This window comes from Emys orbicularis, chromosome 4, assembly GCF_028017835.1.
Source record: "Emys orbicularis isolate rEmyOrb1 chromosome 4, rEmyOrb1.hap1, whole genome shotgun sequence".
In the NCBI taxonomy this organism is placed as follows: Eukaryota; Metazoa; Chordata; order Testudines; family Emydidae; genus Emys; species Emys orbicularis.
In genome coordinates, this window is record NC_088686.1 from 19,555,539 (window position 1) to 19,575,954 (window position 20,416).

The window sequence follows — 20,416 nt, forward strand, 5'->3', positions numbered from 1 at the left end:
GAGTAGAGAAATAACTGTATTTTAGCAAAATGGCTGCTGCATACCTAAATTTGAGGTCCCAGATCCTTCATCTAGTGTAACGAGGCCCACTCTCAGTCTCTTCCTCCACCAAACACAAGTGACATGATGCATGCTTGGTGTTGAGATGTGGGATGAGATGGGAAGGGATTAGAGATGATGTGTGTTGTAGGGATAAACTGGGATTGGTGTGATCTGTGATTTGGGAGGAGATGAGTTTAGGGGTGATCTATGTTGTGGGGATGCGTGGAGATTAGGAGGTGAGTTGAAATGGGGAATGAGTTAGGATTAGGAGTGACGTGATTTAGGATGAGCTGGGCTTGGAGTGATCTGTGTTCTGGGAAGTAGGAATGGGGGATGAGTTGGTGTGAGAAGGGGAGTAGCGTGTGTGCACAGGACAGCAATTTGCTGAAGAAGATGAATGAAATCTTGCTACCTGTGGTGTCTCCTTGCAGCCCTGCTGTGCTGTGCACTGCCCTTACCCTCCCCCTTATGCTGGCACAGACTTGTGCAGATCAGGTTCTCATCTGAAGTCAATGAGAATCCTTCCAAATGGGTTTTGGATGATCCCTATGGGCTCACTGGTGATTAATGGTTGCATGACCACACAAAGGCATAAGGAGGTGTAAGGGAGCCCCTACCTCCTGCATGTGATTTGCTACATTGCCATAGTCTGCAAAGGGGGACTAGGGGAAGGAGGGAGAGCAGCTGCTGCTAGGTTACTACTTTCCTCCTGTGCTGGTGACCGGGGGAGTGGAGGGTCAGTGGAGTTTATGTTTCACCCAGCACAGCGGAGCTGTCCCACAGGGGGCAGTATGCTGTGTAAGGAAAAGGGCTCATGCAGATAGCAAGAGGGAAACAAGGACCAGTCAGAGTCCAGCCCTGCTCCTAAGGCAGCATAGATGTACACTGGGGCTATGCACGGATCCTCCTCAGATGGCATTGCCAGGTTACGATCCAGCTCCACGTGAGCCCCTTCAGATGTTTAAGGTCAGACTGAAGACACTTTCCTCTAATCTTAATTAATCTGTTTTTTAATTTTCCCTTGCCTGTGGTAGGTGATGAGTAGCGTGTACTCAAATCCTGGGTAAGCACCTTTGATCCAACAGAAATTTATTTGGAAATCAATAAGTAATAATGCACACAATATAGTGGGAGTGCAGTTGAAATGCACAGAGCTAGATCCTGTTCTCTCTCACACCAGTGTTGATCTGGCATAACTCCACTAGTGTTGATGAAGCTAGGCCAGTGCAGAATGGATGTAATGAGACCAGCTTCATCCCTACAGGGCCAGATCCTGTACCCTTTTACAGTGTCATTCCGCAGTAACTCCACCAAAGTGATTTTGAGCTGACACATGCAGTATAAGGAATTGCAGAATCAGGCCTGTGATACAGGCCTGTGGCCTCCTCTTTAATCTCTCCCTGTGAGGGGCTCTTTGGGGTTTATCCGGGCACGAAGCTGGCTCTTGTCTGTATGTGAGGCCCACGTGTTCTTCAGTGGCTTGTATGCGGAGCAGCAGAGCTGTCCCTGGTGCTGATGTGAGCTTGTCCTATAGCCGATGCAGTTTTTATCTTTTTCCCCTAGGGCAGCTCCTCCGGCACCAAAACACTTCAGACCCCAGCCCTTCCTGGCAGAACGGCTGGGTCCAGCAGCTGGATCCTGCCAATTTTTGGTCCTAATCTCCCCAATTCCGCTGCCTAGCCAGAAAACAAGTGTAGCTGCTCCTTCTGGGCTAAAATATCTGGACCCTGATGCATCCTGGTGATACTACTGCAACTTCAGTGTGGTACCTGGCTCCTGCTTGGTCCAGTACGTTTTTCTAGCTCACACCCCCAAATTCTACCAGTTAAATAGAGAAAAGCGGCAGCTGCTCCCCATTGCATGTCCCCTTATAAAACAACAAAAGTGGGTTGGAGTTTGTTGGAGTTTTCAAGTGCTTATGTGCCAGGATGTATCAGGGACTGGGTTTTATAGTGGACTAGGAGTGTGTATTTATGCAGTAAAATGTAGTGGTTTATGGCCAAAATATCTGCTCCATCCATCATGGCCCAGGTGTCAGCTCGAGGTATTTGCATTGCTGTTGCTCTTGCAGTGGGATGTGTTGGAGTGCGGATTGTTTCTCGTCCAGGACAAGTGGCAACAGGTGTTGCCTGTTTTGGTGATAGGGTCTGGTTACTAAAGGCCTGAACCTGGTAACCCCCAGCAGGCGGTAGGTGCTGAACATGCGCTCCGGACTGTTACTGAATAGGGAGCTGGATTTTTGCTGTGGAAGTGGAGCAGATGCAATTTCCCTCTATTTAATGGCCAGACCCGTGGGGTTAGGGATTGAAAATAGAGCAGGTCAGCTGCTGGCACCCAAGTCTTCGTGCCGGGGGGCAGGCCTGGTAGGCACGCAAGGAGCGGCTAGACCTGTTCTCCACGTACAGGATTTGGGTGGGTCGGGGCAGCGGTCAGGGCCAACCTTTGGTAGGCGGCAGGTGCTGGGTGTAGGTGGCTCAGCTGGGCTGGGACCAGCAGGGGCTGGGTGTTGGAGGCGCACAAGGCTGGGGCTAGACACCGGCTCCTTTCAGCCAGAGGGATCTGCAGGGCTCAGCGCCCTACGCTGGCTGGGTGCAGACCGGGGGTTGCAGCCCCGTTGCACCGGGCGGAGGCCGGCTCCGGCTGCCAGCGGCGCCAGGGGAGCGGCTACACCTGCTCTGCAGGCCTGGAGTCTCGGGGGTGGGGAGCAGACACGGGCCGGAGGGGCGGCTGCGCCGGAGCCGGGGGGCCTAGGAGAAGAGGCTGGGCTCGCTGCGGAGCTGGGTGGCGCAGCCTGGCCGCGGCTCCCGGCCTCCTGCGCTCAGCCCGGAGGAGGGGTCCCCAGCGCGCATCCTCCCCCCTGCTCCCCGCCTCCCGGCCGGCTGCGGCAGGCTCCCGCCCCAGTGCCCGGCTGCCGCCATGGCGCTGAGCAACCTGCTCTTCGCCCAGTGCGTCGGCTACTTCCTGGCCTTCCTCTGCAGCTTCGTGGTGGTGGTGCCGCTGTCCGAGAACAGCAACGACTGCCACGGCCGCTGCCTGCTCTTCACCGAGGGCATGTGGCTCAGCGCCAACCTGACGGCGGAGCGGCAGCGCTTCACCGTGCAGGAGTGGGGGCCCCCGGCCGCCTGCCGCTTCAGCGTCTTCGCCGGGCTGCTCTCGCTGCTGCTGGCCGCCGCGCAGGCCTGGCGGACGCTCTTCTTCCTCTGCAAGGGCCACGAGGAGTAAGTAAGGGGGTGGGTTGGGGGACCCCCAGAACCTGCCCCCATCCTGCCCCCCGCCAGGACCTGAGCCCCCCAAAACTGCCCTCCCGCCAGAACCTGAGCCCCCCCAAAGCTGCCCCCCAACTAGCCCCCTCAGAACCAACCCCCCCCAAAGCTGCCCCCTGCCAGAACCTGCGCCCCCCAAACCTGCCCGCTGCCAGAACCTGCACCCCCCAACTTGTCCTCTCAGAACGAGCCCCCCAAACCTGCCCCCTGCCAGAACCTTAGCCCCCCCAAACCTGACCCCCACGCCTGAGCCGGCCCCCCCATCTGCCAGCACCCATCCCCAGTCGGCTGAGGCAGCCCTGCAGCTGCAGGGCCAAGGCAGGGAAAGGGGCATAGGGAGAGGGCGGCTATGCTCTGCCTCAGTGCGGGGACAGCCAGCGCCCAGCAGTGCCCCCCACATACCTACATTGTCCTGCCAGGGGTGGTGGTGAACAGGGGGCACCAGGAAACAAGGTGTTAGCTGGGATCTGACACTTCCCCCTGGAGACTTCCATCTGAGCTTTTGCCTTCCCATTAAGGGCGTGGGTGTAAGGTGGGACTCCTTTATTTATGGCATCGACAACTTAACTGGAGCAGGGTCAATCCTTCAAGAAGTTTCGCTTTATACTTGATGCTGCTAGGCAAGGCTGAGAGCTTCCTAGGGATGCTCTAGCCTGCCATCCTTTGACCCCTTTAGGGTCGGTTGGCAAGGGGGTGGGACTAATTCAGGGAGAACAGGGGTTTAAGAAGCTGGCTAAGCCCCCAGAGGAGCAGCAAACAGAATTTGGTGGGGGAGTTTGAAGGGTCCGTGAGAGCCAGGTACACCTGATAAACATTCTCTAAATTTAGGCCAATAATGCTCCCCCCCCCCCAAGAACAAACAAAACCCTGCAAAAGTAAAAAGAATGCAGGCAGAAGTCCAGCAGCAGAGTGGGGCCTACCCAATTTATTGCGCTGAATGCAACATGAACGATTATCTGTCTTGTGGGCAGGTGGTATACGTGTGCATTTGGCTCAAAGAGCTCATGGCCCTCAGAGACCCAATATGGGCTCTTGAAACCAGAGTGACTGAACTAGTGGAGCTAAGGGAGATAGAGAGGTACATAGATGAGACTTCCAGGGACACAGCACAGCGATCCCACCCCCAGTTTGACAGGCTCTGTGCTGCTGAGGAGGATAAACGTCTTGGGGAAGGAGAACATCAAGCTGGAGCAGAGGGAAATGATCCCAGAGCTGGGACCTTCCTTCCAGATGATGTCATGGTATCCTCTCACACTGAGGATATCTCTCCAGGGGAGGGGACCACGGTTATTAGGAAGAGACAGGTAATATTAATGTGGGATTTGATTATTAGAAATATAGATAGTTGGGTTTGTGATGCCCGGGAGAACTGCATGGTGAATTTTCTGCCGGATGCGAAGGTTGCAGACCTCTCGAGACATCTAGACAGACTTGCGTGCAGTGCTGGGGAGGAGCCGGTGGCCGTGATACATGTAGGTATCAGTGACATAGGGAAAGGTAGAAAAGAGGTACTGGAAGCCAAATTTGGACTGCAAGGTAAGAGATTAAGTCCAGCCATGGCAGCATTCTCTGAAATGTGTCCAGTACCATGCGCAGGACCAGTTAGACAGGCAGAACAACAGGGTCTCAATACGAGGATGAGAGAATGAATGGTGTTTGGAAGAAAGATTTAGGTTTATTAGGAATTGGGGGACCTTTTGGGAAAGGAGGAGCCTATACAGAAAGGATGGGCTCCACCTAAACCAAAATGGAACCAGATTGCTGGCATGTAAAATTAAAAAGATCGTAGAGGACTTTTTAAACTGAGGGTAGGGATAAAGCTGACAGATGCAGAGAAGTAAACAGCTGGGATAGACACATCCTGTAGGGGAGGATCTATTAAAGGGATACTCTATATCCCAGTAAAGAGGAGAGGATAGAAGTTGATAAAGTACAGGTAGGAACTGAAGAGAAACAGTCAAACAAAAAAGAGTCCCATTCAATTACATCACATGAAGGCAGACAACTAAATATTGACAAATGTTATAAGTTCTTGTATACAAATGCAAGAAGTCTATATACTAAGATGGGTAAACTTGAGTACCTGGTGTTAAATAAGGATATTGATAAATAGGCATATCAGAAACTTGGTGGAAGAATGATAATCAATGGGACATTGTAATGTCAGGGTACAAAATATATACGATTACAGAGCAGATTGCATTGGTGGGCGAGTGGCACTATATGTGAAAGAAAGCGTGGAATCAAATATAGTAAAAATCTTAAATGAATCAAACTATACCATACAATCTCTATGGATAGAAATTCCATGCTTGAATAAGAATATAGCACTAGGAATATACTATTAACCACCTGACCAGGATGGTGATGGTTATTGTGAAATGCTCAGGGAGATTAGAGAGGCTACAAAAACAGAAAATCTAGTAATAATTATTAATTAATAATTAATAATGGGGGATTTCAACTATCCCCGTATTGACTGGGAACATGTCATCTCATGACGGGATGCAGAGATAAAATTTCTAGATATCAATAATGACTGCTTCTTGGAGCAACTAGTCTAGGAACCCACAAGGGGAGAGTCAATTCTTGATTTATCAAAAGTGATGCACAGAATCTGTTCCAAGAGGTGAATATAGCTGAACCACTTGGTAACAGTGACCATAATGTAATTAAATTTAACATACTTGTAGGGGGGGAAATGCCAAAGAAACCCACCACATTAACATTTAACTTCAAAAAGGGGAACTACACAAAATTAAGGAGACTAGTTAAACAGAAATTAAAAGGAATAGACACAAGAGTGAAATGTCTGCACGTTGCATGGAAACTTTTTAAAAACACCATAATCGAGGCTCAAACTATAAGTATAACCAAATTAAAAAACAAACAACAGTCAGAGGGTCAAAAAAAAAAAGTGAGGGAGATTCCCACATATGAACCATTCTTTTTAGGTGACAAATCTGCGGGAACTATCCCAGATTGAGCTGTCAAGAGAGGAGGTTTGGGAACAAATTGATACATTAAACAGTAACACCAGGACAAGATGGTATTCACCCTAGAGTTCTGAGGGAACTCAAATATGAAATTGCAGAACTACTATTTGTGGTATCTGATCTATTGCTTAAATCAGCCTCTTTACCAGATGACTGGCAGATAGCGAATGGAATGCTGACTTTTTAAAAAAAAAAAGGCTCCGGAGGTGAACTTAGCAATTACAGGCTGGTAAGCCTAATATCAGTACCAGGAAAATTGGTTGAAACTATAGTAAAGAACAGAATTCTCAGACCCGTAGATGATCACGGTATGTTAGGGAAGCGTCAACGTGGCTTTTGTAAAGGGAAATTATGCCTCATCAATCTATTAGAATTCTTTGAGGGGGGTCAACAAACATGTGGACAAGTGTACTTGGACTTTCAGAAAGCCTTTGACAAAGTTCCTCACTAAAGGCTTTTAAGCAAAGAAAAGTGTCATGGGATAACAGGGAAGATCCTCTCATGGATCATGTAAAGTAATGCGTATTGGAAAAAATAACCTCAACTATACATACAATATGATGGGGGCTAATTTAGCTACAACGAATCATGAAAAAGATCTTGGAGTCATCGTGGATAGTTCTCTGAAGACGTCCACGCAGTGTGCAGAGGCGGTCAAAAAAGCAAACAGGATGTTAGGAATCATTAAAAAGGGGATAGAGAATAAGACAGAGAATATATTATTGTGCTTATATAAATCGATGGTATGCCCACATCTTGAATACTGCGTACAGATGTGGTCTCCTCATCTCAAAAAAGATATACTGGCATTAGAAAAGGTTCAGAGAAGGGCAACTAAAATGATTAGGGGTTTGGAACGGGTCCCATATGAGAAGAGAGTAAAGAGGCTAGGACTTTTCAGCTTGGAAAAGAGGAGACTAAGGGGGGATATGATAGAGGTATATAAAATCATGAGTGATAAGGAGAAAGTAGATAAGGAAAAGTTATTTACTTATTCCCATAATATAAGAACTAGGGGCCACCAAATGAAATTAATGGGCAGCAGGTTTAAAACAAATAAAAGGAAGTTCTTCTTCACACAGCGCACAGTCAATTTGTGGAACTCCTTGCCTGAGGAGGTTGTGAAGGCTAGGACTATAACAGTGTTTAAAAGAGAACTGGATACATTCATGGAGGTTAAGTCCATTAATGGCTATTAGCCAGGATGGGTAAGGAATGGTGTCCCTAGCTTCTGTTTGTCAGAGGGTGGAGATGGATGGCAGGAGAGAGATCACTTGATCATTACCTGTTCTGTTCACTCCCTCTGGGGCACCTGGCATTGGCCACTGTCGGTAGACAGAATACTGGGCTAGATGGACCTTTGGTCTGACCCAGTATGGCCATTCTTATGTTCTTATGATCAGTAACTGGTTAAAAGATAGGAAACAAAGGGTAGGAATAAAGGGTCAGTTTTCATAATGGAGGAAGATAAATAGCAGGGTCCAGGAGCGACGGAAGCTCTGTAAAAGTGAGGGGGCCACAGGCACCCAAACCATGGCCCCACCCCCTCCCCGAGAGGCTAAGCCCCTGTGTTGCCCCTTCTCCCCAAGCCACTGTCCTCGCGCTGCCCTTTCTCCCTAAGCCCCTGCCCCTTTGCCGCTTCTTCCCCCGAAGTCCCGCTCCTGCATCACCTCTTCCCCCCCAACACCCCACTCATTCCTCTGCCCCCCGTCACTTGCCCTTATGGCTGGTAAAAAGTGGGAGGGCAGAGCCTTCCCACTTTTAAAAGTAACGGGGCCAGGGCCCCTTGGGATCCGTACTGGAACCAGTCCTGTTCAACATATTCGTAAATGATCTGGAAAAAGGGTAAACAGTGAAGTGGCAAAGTTTGCAGATGATCAAAAATTACTCAAAATAGTTAAATCCAAAGCAGACTGCAGAAAGATACAGAGGGATCTCACAAAACTGGATGACAGGGCCACAAAATGGCAGGTGAAAATCCAATGTTGATAAATGCAAATTAATGCAGATTGGAAAACCTAATCCCAACTATACATACAAAATGATGGGGTCTAAACTAGCTGTTACCACTCAAGAAAGAGATCTTGGAGTCATCCCGGATAGTTCTCTGAAAACATCTGCTCAATAGATAAAAATAGAAATAAATGCTTAAAACCCATAGTCTTGCACAACTGTGAATATTTAAATAGATAACTGAAAAAACACTTAAAAATAAACATCAATATTATCTATCAATCTATAAAGAAATAAAAATCAAATTCTGCCAAGCCTCTTTATACTGTACTTGTGAATCCTTGCAGGCATTTATAAGCATTGCTCTAGATTTACTGGTACACTCCTGCTGCCTTGTGTCACTCTGAAACCAGCCAGTTGAAACGGGTATAAGGATGCTTTGTGCCATCAGGGCAGTGAAAAGCAGCTGGGACATTCCAGTGAATGTGACCATTTGTGTGTTACCACCAAGAATTCCAGGCACTAGAAGAACTCAGTTTAGGTACACACCCCCTCCTCCTCATTCCCTCATCACTAAATAAAATACATTGTGTGGTCAGTACAGCTGGTCAAAAAATTCAGTATTTTGAAACTTTTTGTTGGGGGAACAAAAAGGAATTGATTAAACTGATGAAAAATTTTACCATTTTTTCCCCATTTTTTTGACACGGTACTAGTGGTTACAGTGGTAGTTATTTATGAAAATTGTTATCTCACTATCATTTCAGTCCAAAGCTTAGCATTACCTGCAACAACAAAGTGATCGAGTTGGCACCTGATTATGTGGAATAAGAAATACAGAAAGGGTACTGGAAGCAATATTTAGTTATGGAGTAAACTAAGATGTACGGAGTGAGTGGGAGGCTGTCTGTTCTAGTGGCTAGGGCACTGGATTGGGAGTCAGGAGAGTGGGGTACTGTTCCCAGCTTGCTGGCGACCTGTTGTGTGACCTTGGATAAATAATTTTTTGTGCTTCTATTTTCCCTTCCACCCTTTGTCTTGTCTTTACTTATATTGTAAACTCTCTGGGGCAGGGACTGTCTTGCTATATATTTGTTCAGTGCCTACCACAACGAAGCCCTAATCTTGGAACAGTTTACCAAGGGGCATGGTGGATTCTCCATCACTGACAATTTTTAAATCACAATTGGATATTTTTCTAAAAGATCTGCTCTAGGAAATATTTGGGAGGAGTTCTATGGCCTGTGTTATACAGGTGGGTCAGATTGGATGGTCACAATGGTCCTTGGAATCTATGAATCTTGGTTGAGACCTCAAGGTGATACTGTGATGCAAATAATAATAGGGTTGGATATTATTCTCTGATATTCTGTGGCCACCCTTAGACTATCCAATATTAAAATATGCTCTAACAGATTTACAATAAAACAATAGCTAGCTTTCTCGGGATTGAAGCTTATCCTAAAAGATCTAAATGTAAGAGGAGACTTTTTAATACTCTTCGAAAAAATGTATTTTTAAACAAATATCATAAACCTCAATTAGCTATACATGTTTGGTTGAATCCAGATGCATTTTATTTCCTATAGTTTAAAAACAGCTTATTTGGAAGAAACAGAACGAATAAGATTTTTAATGGTGTATTTTGGACAAGACTTTCATGATTTTTGATCTATTTCCAATTTTGGGAATTTATTTTATTTTGTTGTGCAATTCTTTTGTTGAGATTTGTTCTTTATGAGTAGCTTTTGAAATTCTTCCATTTCAGCTGAGCATTATCCTTTGGGTAACACTATTCATAGTTAATAAAATGCTGATCTGGGTAAGAAAGGATTTGGAAGGCTGCTGGGTGTTTGAAAGCCAAGATTAGGTGTATTGTTATAATAAAATATGCAAGTCTAGTACCACATAAGGTCAAAATATGGATTAAAACAGGACACCATGTAGCCCAGGGGTCGGCAACGTTCGGCACGCGGCTCGCCAGGGTAAGCACCCTGGCGGGCCGGGCCAGTTTTATTTACCTGCTGACGCGGCAGGTTCGGCCGATCGCGGCCCCCACTGGCCGCGGTTCGCCGTCCCGGGCCAATGGGGGCGGCAAGAAACCGCGGCCAGCACATCGCTCGCCCGCGCCGCTTCTCGCCGCCCCCATTGGCCCGGGACGGCGAACCGCGGCCAGTGGGGGCCGCGATCGGCCGAACCTGCCGCGTCAGCAGGTAAATAAAACTGGCCCGGCCCGCCAGGGTGCTTACCCTGGCGAGCCGCGTGCCGAACGTTGCCGACCCCTGATGTAGCCTGTCTAATAAAACACGGGGAAAGGGAAGTTCCACCCCACACCCAGATTTGTCATTGCAAATCTGAAAAGCAAATGTAGCATCCTAAGTGAGTTATGCTGTGTTAACACTGAGCAAAGGTCCATTAACATTTCAAACATGCATGAGTGACTGACCCTGAAAATGGCCCTTTATTTCTGGAGAGACAGAGGAATTTGTGCTCTTTGGGCATCATAAATAATGCACATCTTTACTGTACTGATTGGAGGTTGTTCAGGAGGAAGTTCTGCAGCAACGCTGCTGCACATGCTTGCACTTACTGAGGTTGATGAGAGCATTGCCATTGACGTCACTTGAAGGATGATTGGGCCCATGATGAATAAGAAGTGACTCCTCGTTAAAATATGTGAGGGTATTCACCTTATTAAATAGTTTACAGAGCATCCATTGATTGTCAGTCAGATGCATGGCATATAGCTACAAACTACTATAAACAGAAAACTAGCTGAAAATTAAGAAGAAAGACAACAGAACAGCAATGTAGATTAATGAAAGTGTTGCCTGGAAAGATGAGCCTTGCATCACACTGTTATCATTGTTTATTTGTCAAGTGCAAACGATGTGCTTGATGGCGCGTTTGTAAGATGTGAAGCTTACAGAGTTGAGCTCTGGTAGACCAACCGGAAGGAGCAAATTTTAGAGTTGGGCCGCTCCACTGAGAACACCTTGAGTCCTAACCCCAAGGTTGCACATTTAAAGACTATCAGCATCTTGAATGACACCAGAAAGTAGATGGAAAGTCAGTGCTGAACACCCAGTACGGATGTTCCGTGCTCATGCTAACTGTCTCCACTAAGTGGGTGAGCCACTGCTTTCTGCAGCAGGGGCTTGATCTAAATCAGAGTCCACTGAACTGACTGGAAAGACTCCCATTGGTCTTTGATCAGCCCCCAGCTGAAGCTTGCAGTGTATATTTGATAAGTCAATCATTTAATTTGATAGTTGACAAATAGATTTGTATATTGCCATTTCCTCTCTCCATGCAATATCACTGTAAGAACTGGTAATGTTTAATTTGAGTAAGGGGCATGATTTAGTGATCTAAGCGCAGGCCAGAGAGCAGGGACACCTTACTTCTAAACCTAGCTTTGTCATAGGCTCCTTTTGTGGCTTGGTCAAGTCACTTAAATTCTTTCCCTTATCCCGCTCCTCCCCCCTCCCCGCAGTTTCCCTATCTGTAAGATGGGAATAAATTTGTTTATGTGCTTAACAGGAATGTCCTGGGGATTAATTGACTTGCCCTTTAAATGCTAAGTATTAATCATTTATATTTCATTTTCTCATTATCATGAGTTAAAGCATTTAACATTTACATGTCCAGTGACAGCCGGAGCCTCAATAAGAATAGAAACAGGCCATAAGTGTGAATGCTCCAAGTGACAGATCTTGTGTTTCTGGAAGACTTGCCACACTGTAGTCCTTCTCCTGAAAGACCTAAAACAGCTAGAAAATGTGCTGGGCCTACACTGTCCTTGATCCTCATGGACACCTCGCACTGAAAGCAATAGGAATTGCCTTTGATCTCATTGGGTGAAAATTGTCATTGGGGGCAGGATTTTATCCCTGGTATTATAAAGGGCCCAGAATTTCCCATACTGATTGTTAAGGTTCATCTTCTGTAACAGCAGCAAATAGCTCATAAGGATGAAGAATCCATCATCATTTTTCTCAAGTGTTCCATTAAACTAAACACTGAAATGCTTTTCGAGTCAGTGTTCAAATCCTAACAGGCTGGATAGGTTCTGGCAAGGACAGTCCTAGTTTCTGCAAACACAGTGGGAAATAAGACACGCATGGCCTGAGGCAGACATATGTAAAGCCATGAGAGAGGGAAAGACTGACATTTGGGCATGTCAAGGGTGTTTGGACACAAGTGATTGGGGGTGCGGGTAGATTTTATTACTGAGTGAGGGGAGGGTTAGAAAGTTTTCATCAGCTAGATTCCATCAACTAGTAGGGAGGGATGAACAACTCAAAGGATTCCCCATGGTTCATTTTTAAGAATGATGGGGAGGTCCCAGCACCCATCAGCTTGGAAGGTCCTGGATGCTTACTTGGAGGAAATGTTGATGTACTGGCATCCCCAAAAGTGTAGGATCCTATACAGAGCATATGCCTTGAGCTGGCTGTGGATTCTAAACTGCATGTCATAGCTGGTCGTATTCTAAGCTGCAATGCTAGCCCAGATCCTCAACTGGTGTAAATTGACATAGGTCCATTGAAGTCAACAGAGCTATGCTAGTTTACACTATATGAGGATCTGACCTGCTATGCACACTGCACACACATGCAGAACTGAGTCCTGTCCCATGCTGCTAGCAGTGTAAGTTTAGCTGATTAAAATAATTATAGTTATCAGTAGTATTTTGTTTTATTTTTAGTTTTCTTTTGGTAGGCAATTTTTGTCCCAATTATCACTATAGTCATGAAATAATTTTAGCTCCAGTTACTATATAATTTAAGTCAATGACATTTATTTTAACAATGGTGATTTTCATCATTAGAGCTAATGAAAGCCATGCTGCGTGTGAGCAGTCACACAACTTACTATTTATGATTCAGAGTGGGCCTCCTACATTTAAAAAAAGAAAAATGTGAAAGAGCTTAAGTGATGAGCATAATAAGGACCAACATCATAATCCTTAGTCTGTCAATAGTATTAGGCGTTCTTAATTAAAGCAGATGTGTTTCAAATGGAGACTGGTATCTTTCATATGTGCCCAGTGCATGCTGCTTACAAGACTGCTGATGCTGTGTTTCAGTTGTTTATGTGTTACATTTTTCTTCCCTTTTATTGCAGCTCTTTCCTTTATGCCTTCCTGAATCTGCTGATCAGCGTCTTTGTGGTTTTTGTCATCTTTATTGCTAGCACTATAGTGAGCGTAGGATTTAACATGTGGTGTGATGCTGTTACCGAAAAAGGAAGCATGCCAAATAGGTTAGTATTGAAGGAAAAATTTCCGGTTTCACATATGCACAAATAAATGGAGGTATTACCAAATATAGTTATTAAATGCATGGAAAGAAGACAAGGAAAGGTATTTAAAACCTGAAAGTCTTTTTATAAAGATATGATTTTTAGATTGGGATCAAAACAACGAATAAACCTTTGGCTGCTAGTCCACATGAAACAAAAGCATTGTATAATTATTTCATTGATGTTTCATTGCCTATTAGAGAGTCATAGTTATATGGAAAAGCACAAGAAGGATAGAAAGAAATTAACATAAAACCTTTATAGACTGCTGTGAAAAGAAAACCTAGTTGTGATAACTCTCTAGTGAGGGAGGGAATGTGATTTAGTGATCAGAGCAGGAAACTGGGAGTCAGGGCTCCTGAGTTCCAAATCCTAGTTCGGACACTGACTCACTATAAGAACTTAAGCGAGTTATTTAGCCTCTATGTGCCTCAGTCTGCTATCTACAAAATCGGTATAAAATATTGGCCTCATAGTGATGTTGTTTACACCAAGATTCTCAGATGAAAAGCACTGTATAAGTGCAAAGTACTGATGACCAACATTATCTTAAGAGTTATAGAATATATAGTTAATAAAATAATATTTGGGTTCAGTGTAGGAGGTAGATAATAGCTTGAGATGAATTTTTCATATCAAATAAATATCAATGAAGAGATAGGAAAAAGTGACATTTTATGTCATATGATATTGAGTAACACTATTACTAGAGCATACATTTATGTTTCACATTGTCATATGTTGCAAAATGCCATAGTAAATGTTCTGTTTAGGGCTGCAACGATTAATCGAATTATTCGAATATTCGGTTAAAAATTCTATCTCAATTATCAAAAAAAAGAGCCTAATCGAATATTCGGATAAGAATCCAAGATGGCTGACACCACTGAAAAGGACAGAGAAGAGCCTTCAGAAATCAACCAAGAGATAGAAAGACATCCTCAAAATCCTGGGATTTTTTTCACACCACCAATAAAAGTCCGAGTTATTTGTAAAATCGGTAGGCAGCCTCTCCTTTACCATCACTATATCTTCTCCTTGCTGGTGCTTCCGAAACAAAAACACCCACACAATCCCTTCTCCTGAAGCCTTCCGTGATGATGTCAAAAGGTAATGGAGGCTCGTACACTTTGTTGCATTTAGGGGTGAAACAAACATCTGGGGTGATCCAAATGTCTGTACTTGTGCAGGAGGTCTTGGGGTGGGCGGTAGAAAAGGAGGGTTTTAAGCATATTATTTGCATAATGAAGGTTGTGTTACACATTTCAGAAAATCAATGTTGTTCATTTACATAATTAAATATAGATTTAAAAAATAATGAAATCTCTCTTTTACCTTAATGTGAGAGGAAATTGGCAAGCAGCCCAGTTATGGCAATAATTGAAAGCTTATTTGATAGAATATTCAACTGCTTACTCTTTGAAGCCTTTATTCTGGTATTACTGTTTAGGATAATGGAAACTGATTAGGTCTATTGAACAGTTTGTTCTGGGAGTGGACATAACAAAAGAAGCCTATACTTATTTCAAGGGGAGCAGAATAATCTTTCTGATGGCGACATTGTTATACCTATATTGTTTATAGCTATGATCTTTTGTTTTTATTTAGAAAATCATTCTAGCAAGGGCAGTTCTTAAGTGGCTACTTCATCTTATGCTTGGTCTGTTTATTTGGAATCTCTGAAATAATTTTCTTTTTTACCCCCCCAAATGCTGCCTTCTTGTAGCTGTGAAGAACTACAGGATATAGATCTTGAACTGAATTTAGAAACCTCTGCCTTCTATGATCAGTTTGCTATTGCACAGGTAGGTCAGAACAAGATACAAGAATGTTTCAGTTCATTAGCCATTTGGACATGGACATGATGCCACTGGTACTGAGCCAGCATCCACTGAAATCAATGGACGTGTTTCCATTGACTTCAGTAGGTGCTGGGTTGGATCCATAGTGATGGGCATGTTTTTTTTGTAAAAATTAAAAATAGATAGCTTCAGATGTGGGCTTGTACTTATGCTTTTACTGCTCATTACTGTAATGTAACTGTCTCAGCAAGGCTCAATCCTGCAAAATGCTGAACACTTTGGCCCCTATCCAGCAAAATATTTAGTCTGGGATTTTTCCAAGGAGCCGATGGGAATTAAGTACCCAACTCCCACAGACTTGTGTTGGGATTTGGATGCTTACCTCCTTTATCCCTCCTTCCCCCCTTAAATATATCAGCCTTAAGCAGTGCTTAATTTGAAGAATGTGAACAGTCCCATTGACTTGAGTGGGACTTCTTTAGTACTTAAAGTTAAGCATGTGCTCAAGTGTTGTGGTGGATTGGACCAGAGGACTCGGCACCTTGCAAAGTCAAACCCTCAATAAGTTTTTCATAAGAGCATATAAATGGCCATACTGTGTGTCACACTAATGGTCCATCTAGCCCAGTGTCCTATCTCTGACAGTGGCCGGTGCCAGATGCTTCAGAGGGAATGAACAGCATTGGGCAATTTCAAGTGATCCACCCACTGTCGTCCAGTCCCAGCTTCTGGGACACCCGGAGCATGAAATTGCATCCCTGACCATCTTGACTAATAACCGCTGATGGACCTATCCTCTATGAACTTATCTAATTCTTTTTTCAACCCAGTTATACTTTTCGCCTTCACAACATCTATGGGCAACAACTGGCATAGGTTGACTGTGAATTGTGTGAAGAAGTACTTTTTTTTGTTAGTTTTAAACCTGCTGCCTGTTAATTGAATCAGGTGACCACTAGTTGTTGTGTTATGTGAAGGGGTAAATAATACTTCCCTATTCACTTTCTCCACGCCATTCATGATTTTATAGACTTATATCAAATCCCCCTTCGTCATCTCTTTTCTAAGTTTAGCAGTCCCAGTCTTTTTAATTTATCTTTGTATGAAAGTTGTTCCATACCCCTAATTATTTTTGTTGCCCTTCTCTGTACTTTTTCCAATTCGAATATATCTTTTATGAGATGGGGTGACCAGAACTCTCACAGTATTTAAGGTGTGGACTTACCATAGATTTATACAGTGACATTATGATATTTTCTGTCTTCTTATCTATCCTTTTCCTAATGGTTATGGACAATCCGTTAGCTTTTGACACTGCACATAGGGTGAATGTTTTCAGGGAACTATTCATGATGGACTTCAAGATTTCATTCTTGAGTCGTAACAGCTAATTTAGACCCCATAATTTATATGTATAGGTGGGATTATGTTTTCCAATATCCATTACTTTTCACTTTTCAACACTGAATTTTAAAACAATGTAATTGAAAGATCCCATCACATCTTAATTTCAAGGGAGTCCCTTGGGTATTCCTACTCGAGAGAAAATTTGGATGAACTCCTTTGCTATCATCTTGGACATCATGTTTCTCGGGGGTATGGCTTCTGGGTGATGAGTAGTGTAGTCTAGAATCATGAACATGCATTGATGTCCCTGGGCCAACTTCTCCAGTGGGCTATAAGGTCCATCACTATCCTCTCAAATGGGACTTTAATAATCTGTAGGGGTACTGAGGTTGTGGACCTTGCAATTGGCATTCAGGGCAGGAGGTGCAATAGCGTCAGACCTCCATGTGGACTCTTGACCAAGAGAACCTTCATAGGATTCTGTCTAGGGTTTTACCCACTCCTAAATGTCCCTCAAACAAATGATTCTGGGATAGGTCTAATACTGCCCTTTGGTATCCTCAAGGTACTAGCAGTTGCTCCAGTTCTTGCTCGTATAGTCAGATTATTCTATATAGTAAGTCCTTTTCATCACAAAACATGGCCCTGGGCCTTTGGCTTTCCCTATACTGGGACCCCACTCACTTTGACGACTTCCTTTCTAATATTGTGGTACAGAGCATCATTGACTTGGTCCTGTCCAAAATTCTTGTATGAGGGACTGATATGTCCAAACTAAACTATTTCTGTTTCACTCCCAGTATTGGTCTCAGTTGAATTGGCCCCAGCCTCAAGTTCATTAACTATCTGAGTTGCCTCCCTGCCTGCTGGATGAGACCGCTTACCTACGAACACCACCTTTTGATTCTGGGCCAAGATTTTGGTCCCCATTCTTTTGTCTGCCCTCCTTTCCTGTTTAATCTTCTGGGATTTCCCAGTTGCTGAAAATAAGTGCCGGGATAAAGGGCTAAATAATAGAAAATGAGAAGTGGGCTATTTTATGGGGCCATGATATCAGCTCCACGATTATTGCTTTCCTCCAACCCTTCCATTGGGAGTAGATGTCTGGGAAGCCTTGTCCTCTGAGTGCAGTATATAGAAGATTAGGGATTACTCCTGCTGTCACTTTTGTTGTGTTTCCCTGAACCTCTATTTGTATGGGAATAGCTGGGTAGTAATTAACTGCCCCATGTATGCAGGTTATTCCCATGCATTTGGCTGGAGACAGCTGGTTCCACCCCACCAGTTTCCCAGAGACAAGTGTAACTGCACTTCCTAAGTCTACTAACGCAGTGGACTCTGTACCATTCATTCCAACTGGCCACGTAAATAGTGTATGGTGTATACGTGTATAGTGACTCCTTTTCACTGTCACCCAGACTACACTGCATGGGCCTCTCAATGTTAGGACATTGAGCTGCTATATGCCCTAGTTCCCCACAAGCATAACATCAATACACAGCCTGGGATATCCTCCTATTCTTTGGGCCATTAGGTCTTATCCCGTGGCCTTCTCTTGCCAGTTCCCCAAGTCCCTTCGTGCCCTCAGGCCACTCTTTGGCATCCCTCCTCCCCAACATAATTGTATTTGAACTTCCGGAAGTCTGGGCCTTCGAGACTGGGATTGACCTCTTGGTCCAGCACAGATCTTATCCAGTAGTCCAAGAAAGCTCTCTGGCCATTGAATGCCTCGCTATGAGGGCGACCAAATCATCATAAGAGGAAGGATCATTTTGGCCAACCCACCCTCATAGGTTTTGGTGGTAGTCGTCTCATGAATCTGTCCAAAATCAAGAGTACTTTTCTATACTGTGGGTCTCGTGATACAGCCACTTCTGCATTAGGTGGATCAGGTTGAACAGTTGTGATCTTGATGCTTTGCTCTCCCAGTACCTCCACTCATTGAATCTCTGGGCTCTTACGGCTGTAGTCACTCAGGATCTTGCAAGTATTTTAGTTTTCAACTGGGAGTAGTCTTTAGCAGCTTCCACTGCAGTTTCATAGTAGGCCTTCTGGGCCTTTCCACACAGGAAAGGAGCGAGGATACTGGCTCACTGGTACCGGGGCCAGGCCTCACTTAGGGCTGTTCTTTCAAACATGAGGAGATATGCCTCAATATCCTCTGTCATAATCTTTTGTAGATAACTGCTGGCCTTTAGGGATCGTGTTCCATCATGGCCACCTCCCAGAGTGGCCAGGGCTTTCAGTTGTCTTACTACCTCTTGTAGGGTTGCTCGGTCCTGTGCCTCCTGAATCATCAGTAATTGATTTGTCTCTTGTATTTATACAGATTCCTGCTGAGTGGCCATCTGGACTCTGGTAGCCATTGGTTTTACCACAGTGGCCTGCACCAGTACCCTCATCATGTCATCCATTCTTGGGAATTATCTGTCTTGCCCTGGGGTTAGTCCACTGCATCAAATCCCACTCCTGACACCATGTGTGGCAAGACACCTCCCTTGCCGTGTCAGCCTCAGAGTTTCTCCCTCTGGTGATGGGGGCCTGGAGTATATCAGTCCTGCTCTGGAGGTTATTAATTCTTCACTTTGGTTTATTTTTTCAGTATTTACAAGGTGGGCATTAGGGTAGGCCTCTTAAGCAAAAAACAAACAACACAAAAGAAATACATTTCCTTGCCCCCTCCCTGGGGTGTTGCCTTATTACGCAGACTTCTAGTTGCTACCCCTTCCCCAAGCAGAAGTTAACTTGGTTGTTTCCCGTGTAGGGATGAGAACAGCCTTCCACCTAGGAGAAGCCTTTTCTCCATGCTGCCCTTAACCCTGCTGCAGCTTGTTTTTCATCCCTCCTGCCTCTCACCAGAAGAGGGGGTTTTAAAGGTCACCGGCAGACTCAGGTGTCTCTCATTAACCTGAGATAATCTCTTTTTAGTTCATAGGGAAAGGGGCCTTCACCATTTTAGGGTTGACATACCTGCCTTCCACCACTCTCTTACAGCTGTCAGGTCTGACTTTGGCAGAGACCATAACCTATTTAAGAAAAGTGGTTAAGGAACCTTAATGACATTTTGCCAGCTATTGGCCTGATTCACCATTGCATTACTCCAACATAGGCATTGCCAGACTGAAGCCAACTCAAGATCCATCTTGCCCAGGATCCTGTCTCTGACAGTGGCCAATACCAGATGCTTCAGAGAAAGATGTAAGAACTCCACAGTTACCATAGTGGGGTAAACTGACCCCCACATAAATCTCCTCCTGGTCTCTAATAGAGATTGACTTAAGCCCTGAAGTGCAAGGTTTAATATTTCTTCCAAAATGTCCATTAACATTAACTATGGTAACTCTGGATATTCTTTATCGCCATATAAATGGCCATTCCTTTTTTGAATCTTGTCACGGTTTTGGCCTCGATGGCTTTCTGTGACAATGGTTCCAGTTTAATCATAGAATCGAGAGGTCATCTAGTCCAGTCCCCTGCACTCATGGCAGAACTAAGTATTATCTAGACCATCCTTGACAGGTGTTTGTCTAACCTGCTCTTAAAAACCTCCAATGATGGAGATTCCACAACCTCCCTAGGCAATTTGTTCCAGCGCTTAGCCACCCTGATGGTTAGAAAGATTTTCCTAATGTCCAACCTAAACCTCCCTTGCTGCAATATAAATTGAAGAACATTGCTTCTTGTCTTATCCTCAAGAACAATTTTT

At 44.6% G+C, this 20,416-nt stretch overlaps 1 protein-coding gene across 1 annotated transcript in view; it reads left to right on the top strand.

The window, feature by feature from the left end:
* The first annotated feature begins 2,958 nt into the window (after positions 1 to 2,958).
* TMEM179 (transmembrane protein 179) overlaps positions 2,959 to 20,416 on the top strand; it is a 29,310-nt gene continuing 11,852 nt past the window's right edge. Inside the window, exons 1-3 of the mRNA XM_065404539.1 lie at positions 2,959 to 3,260; positions 13,385 to 13,522; positions 15,288 to 15,366. Coding sequence (XP_065260611.1) covers positions 2,959 to 3,260; positions 13,385 to 13,522; positions 15,288 to 15,366 — 519 coding nt within the window. The remainder of the gene's footprint in view (positions 3,261 to 13,384; positions 13,523 to 15,287; positions 15,367 to 20,416) is intronic.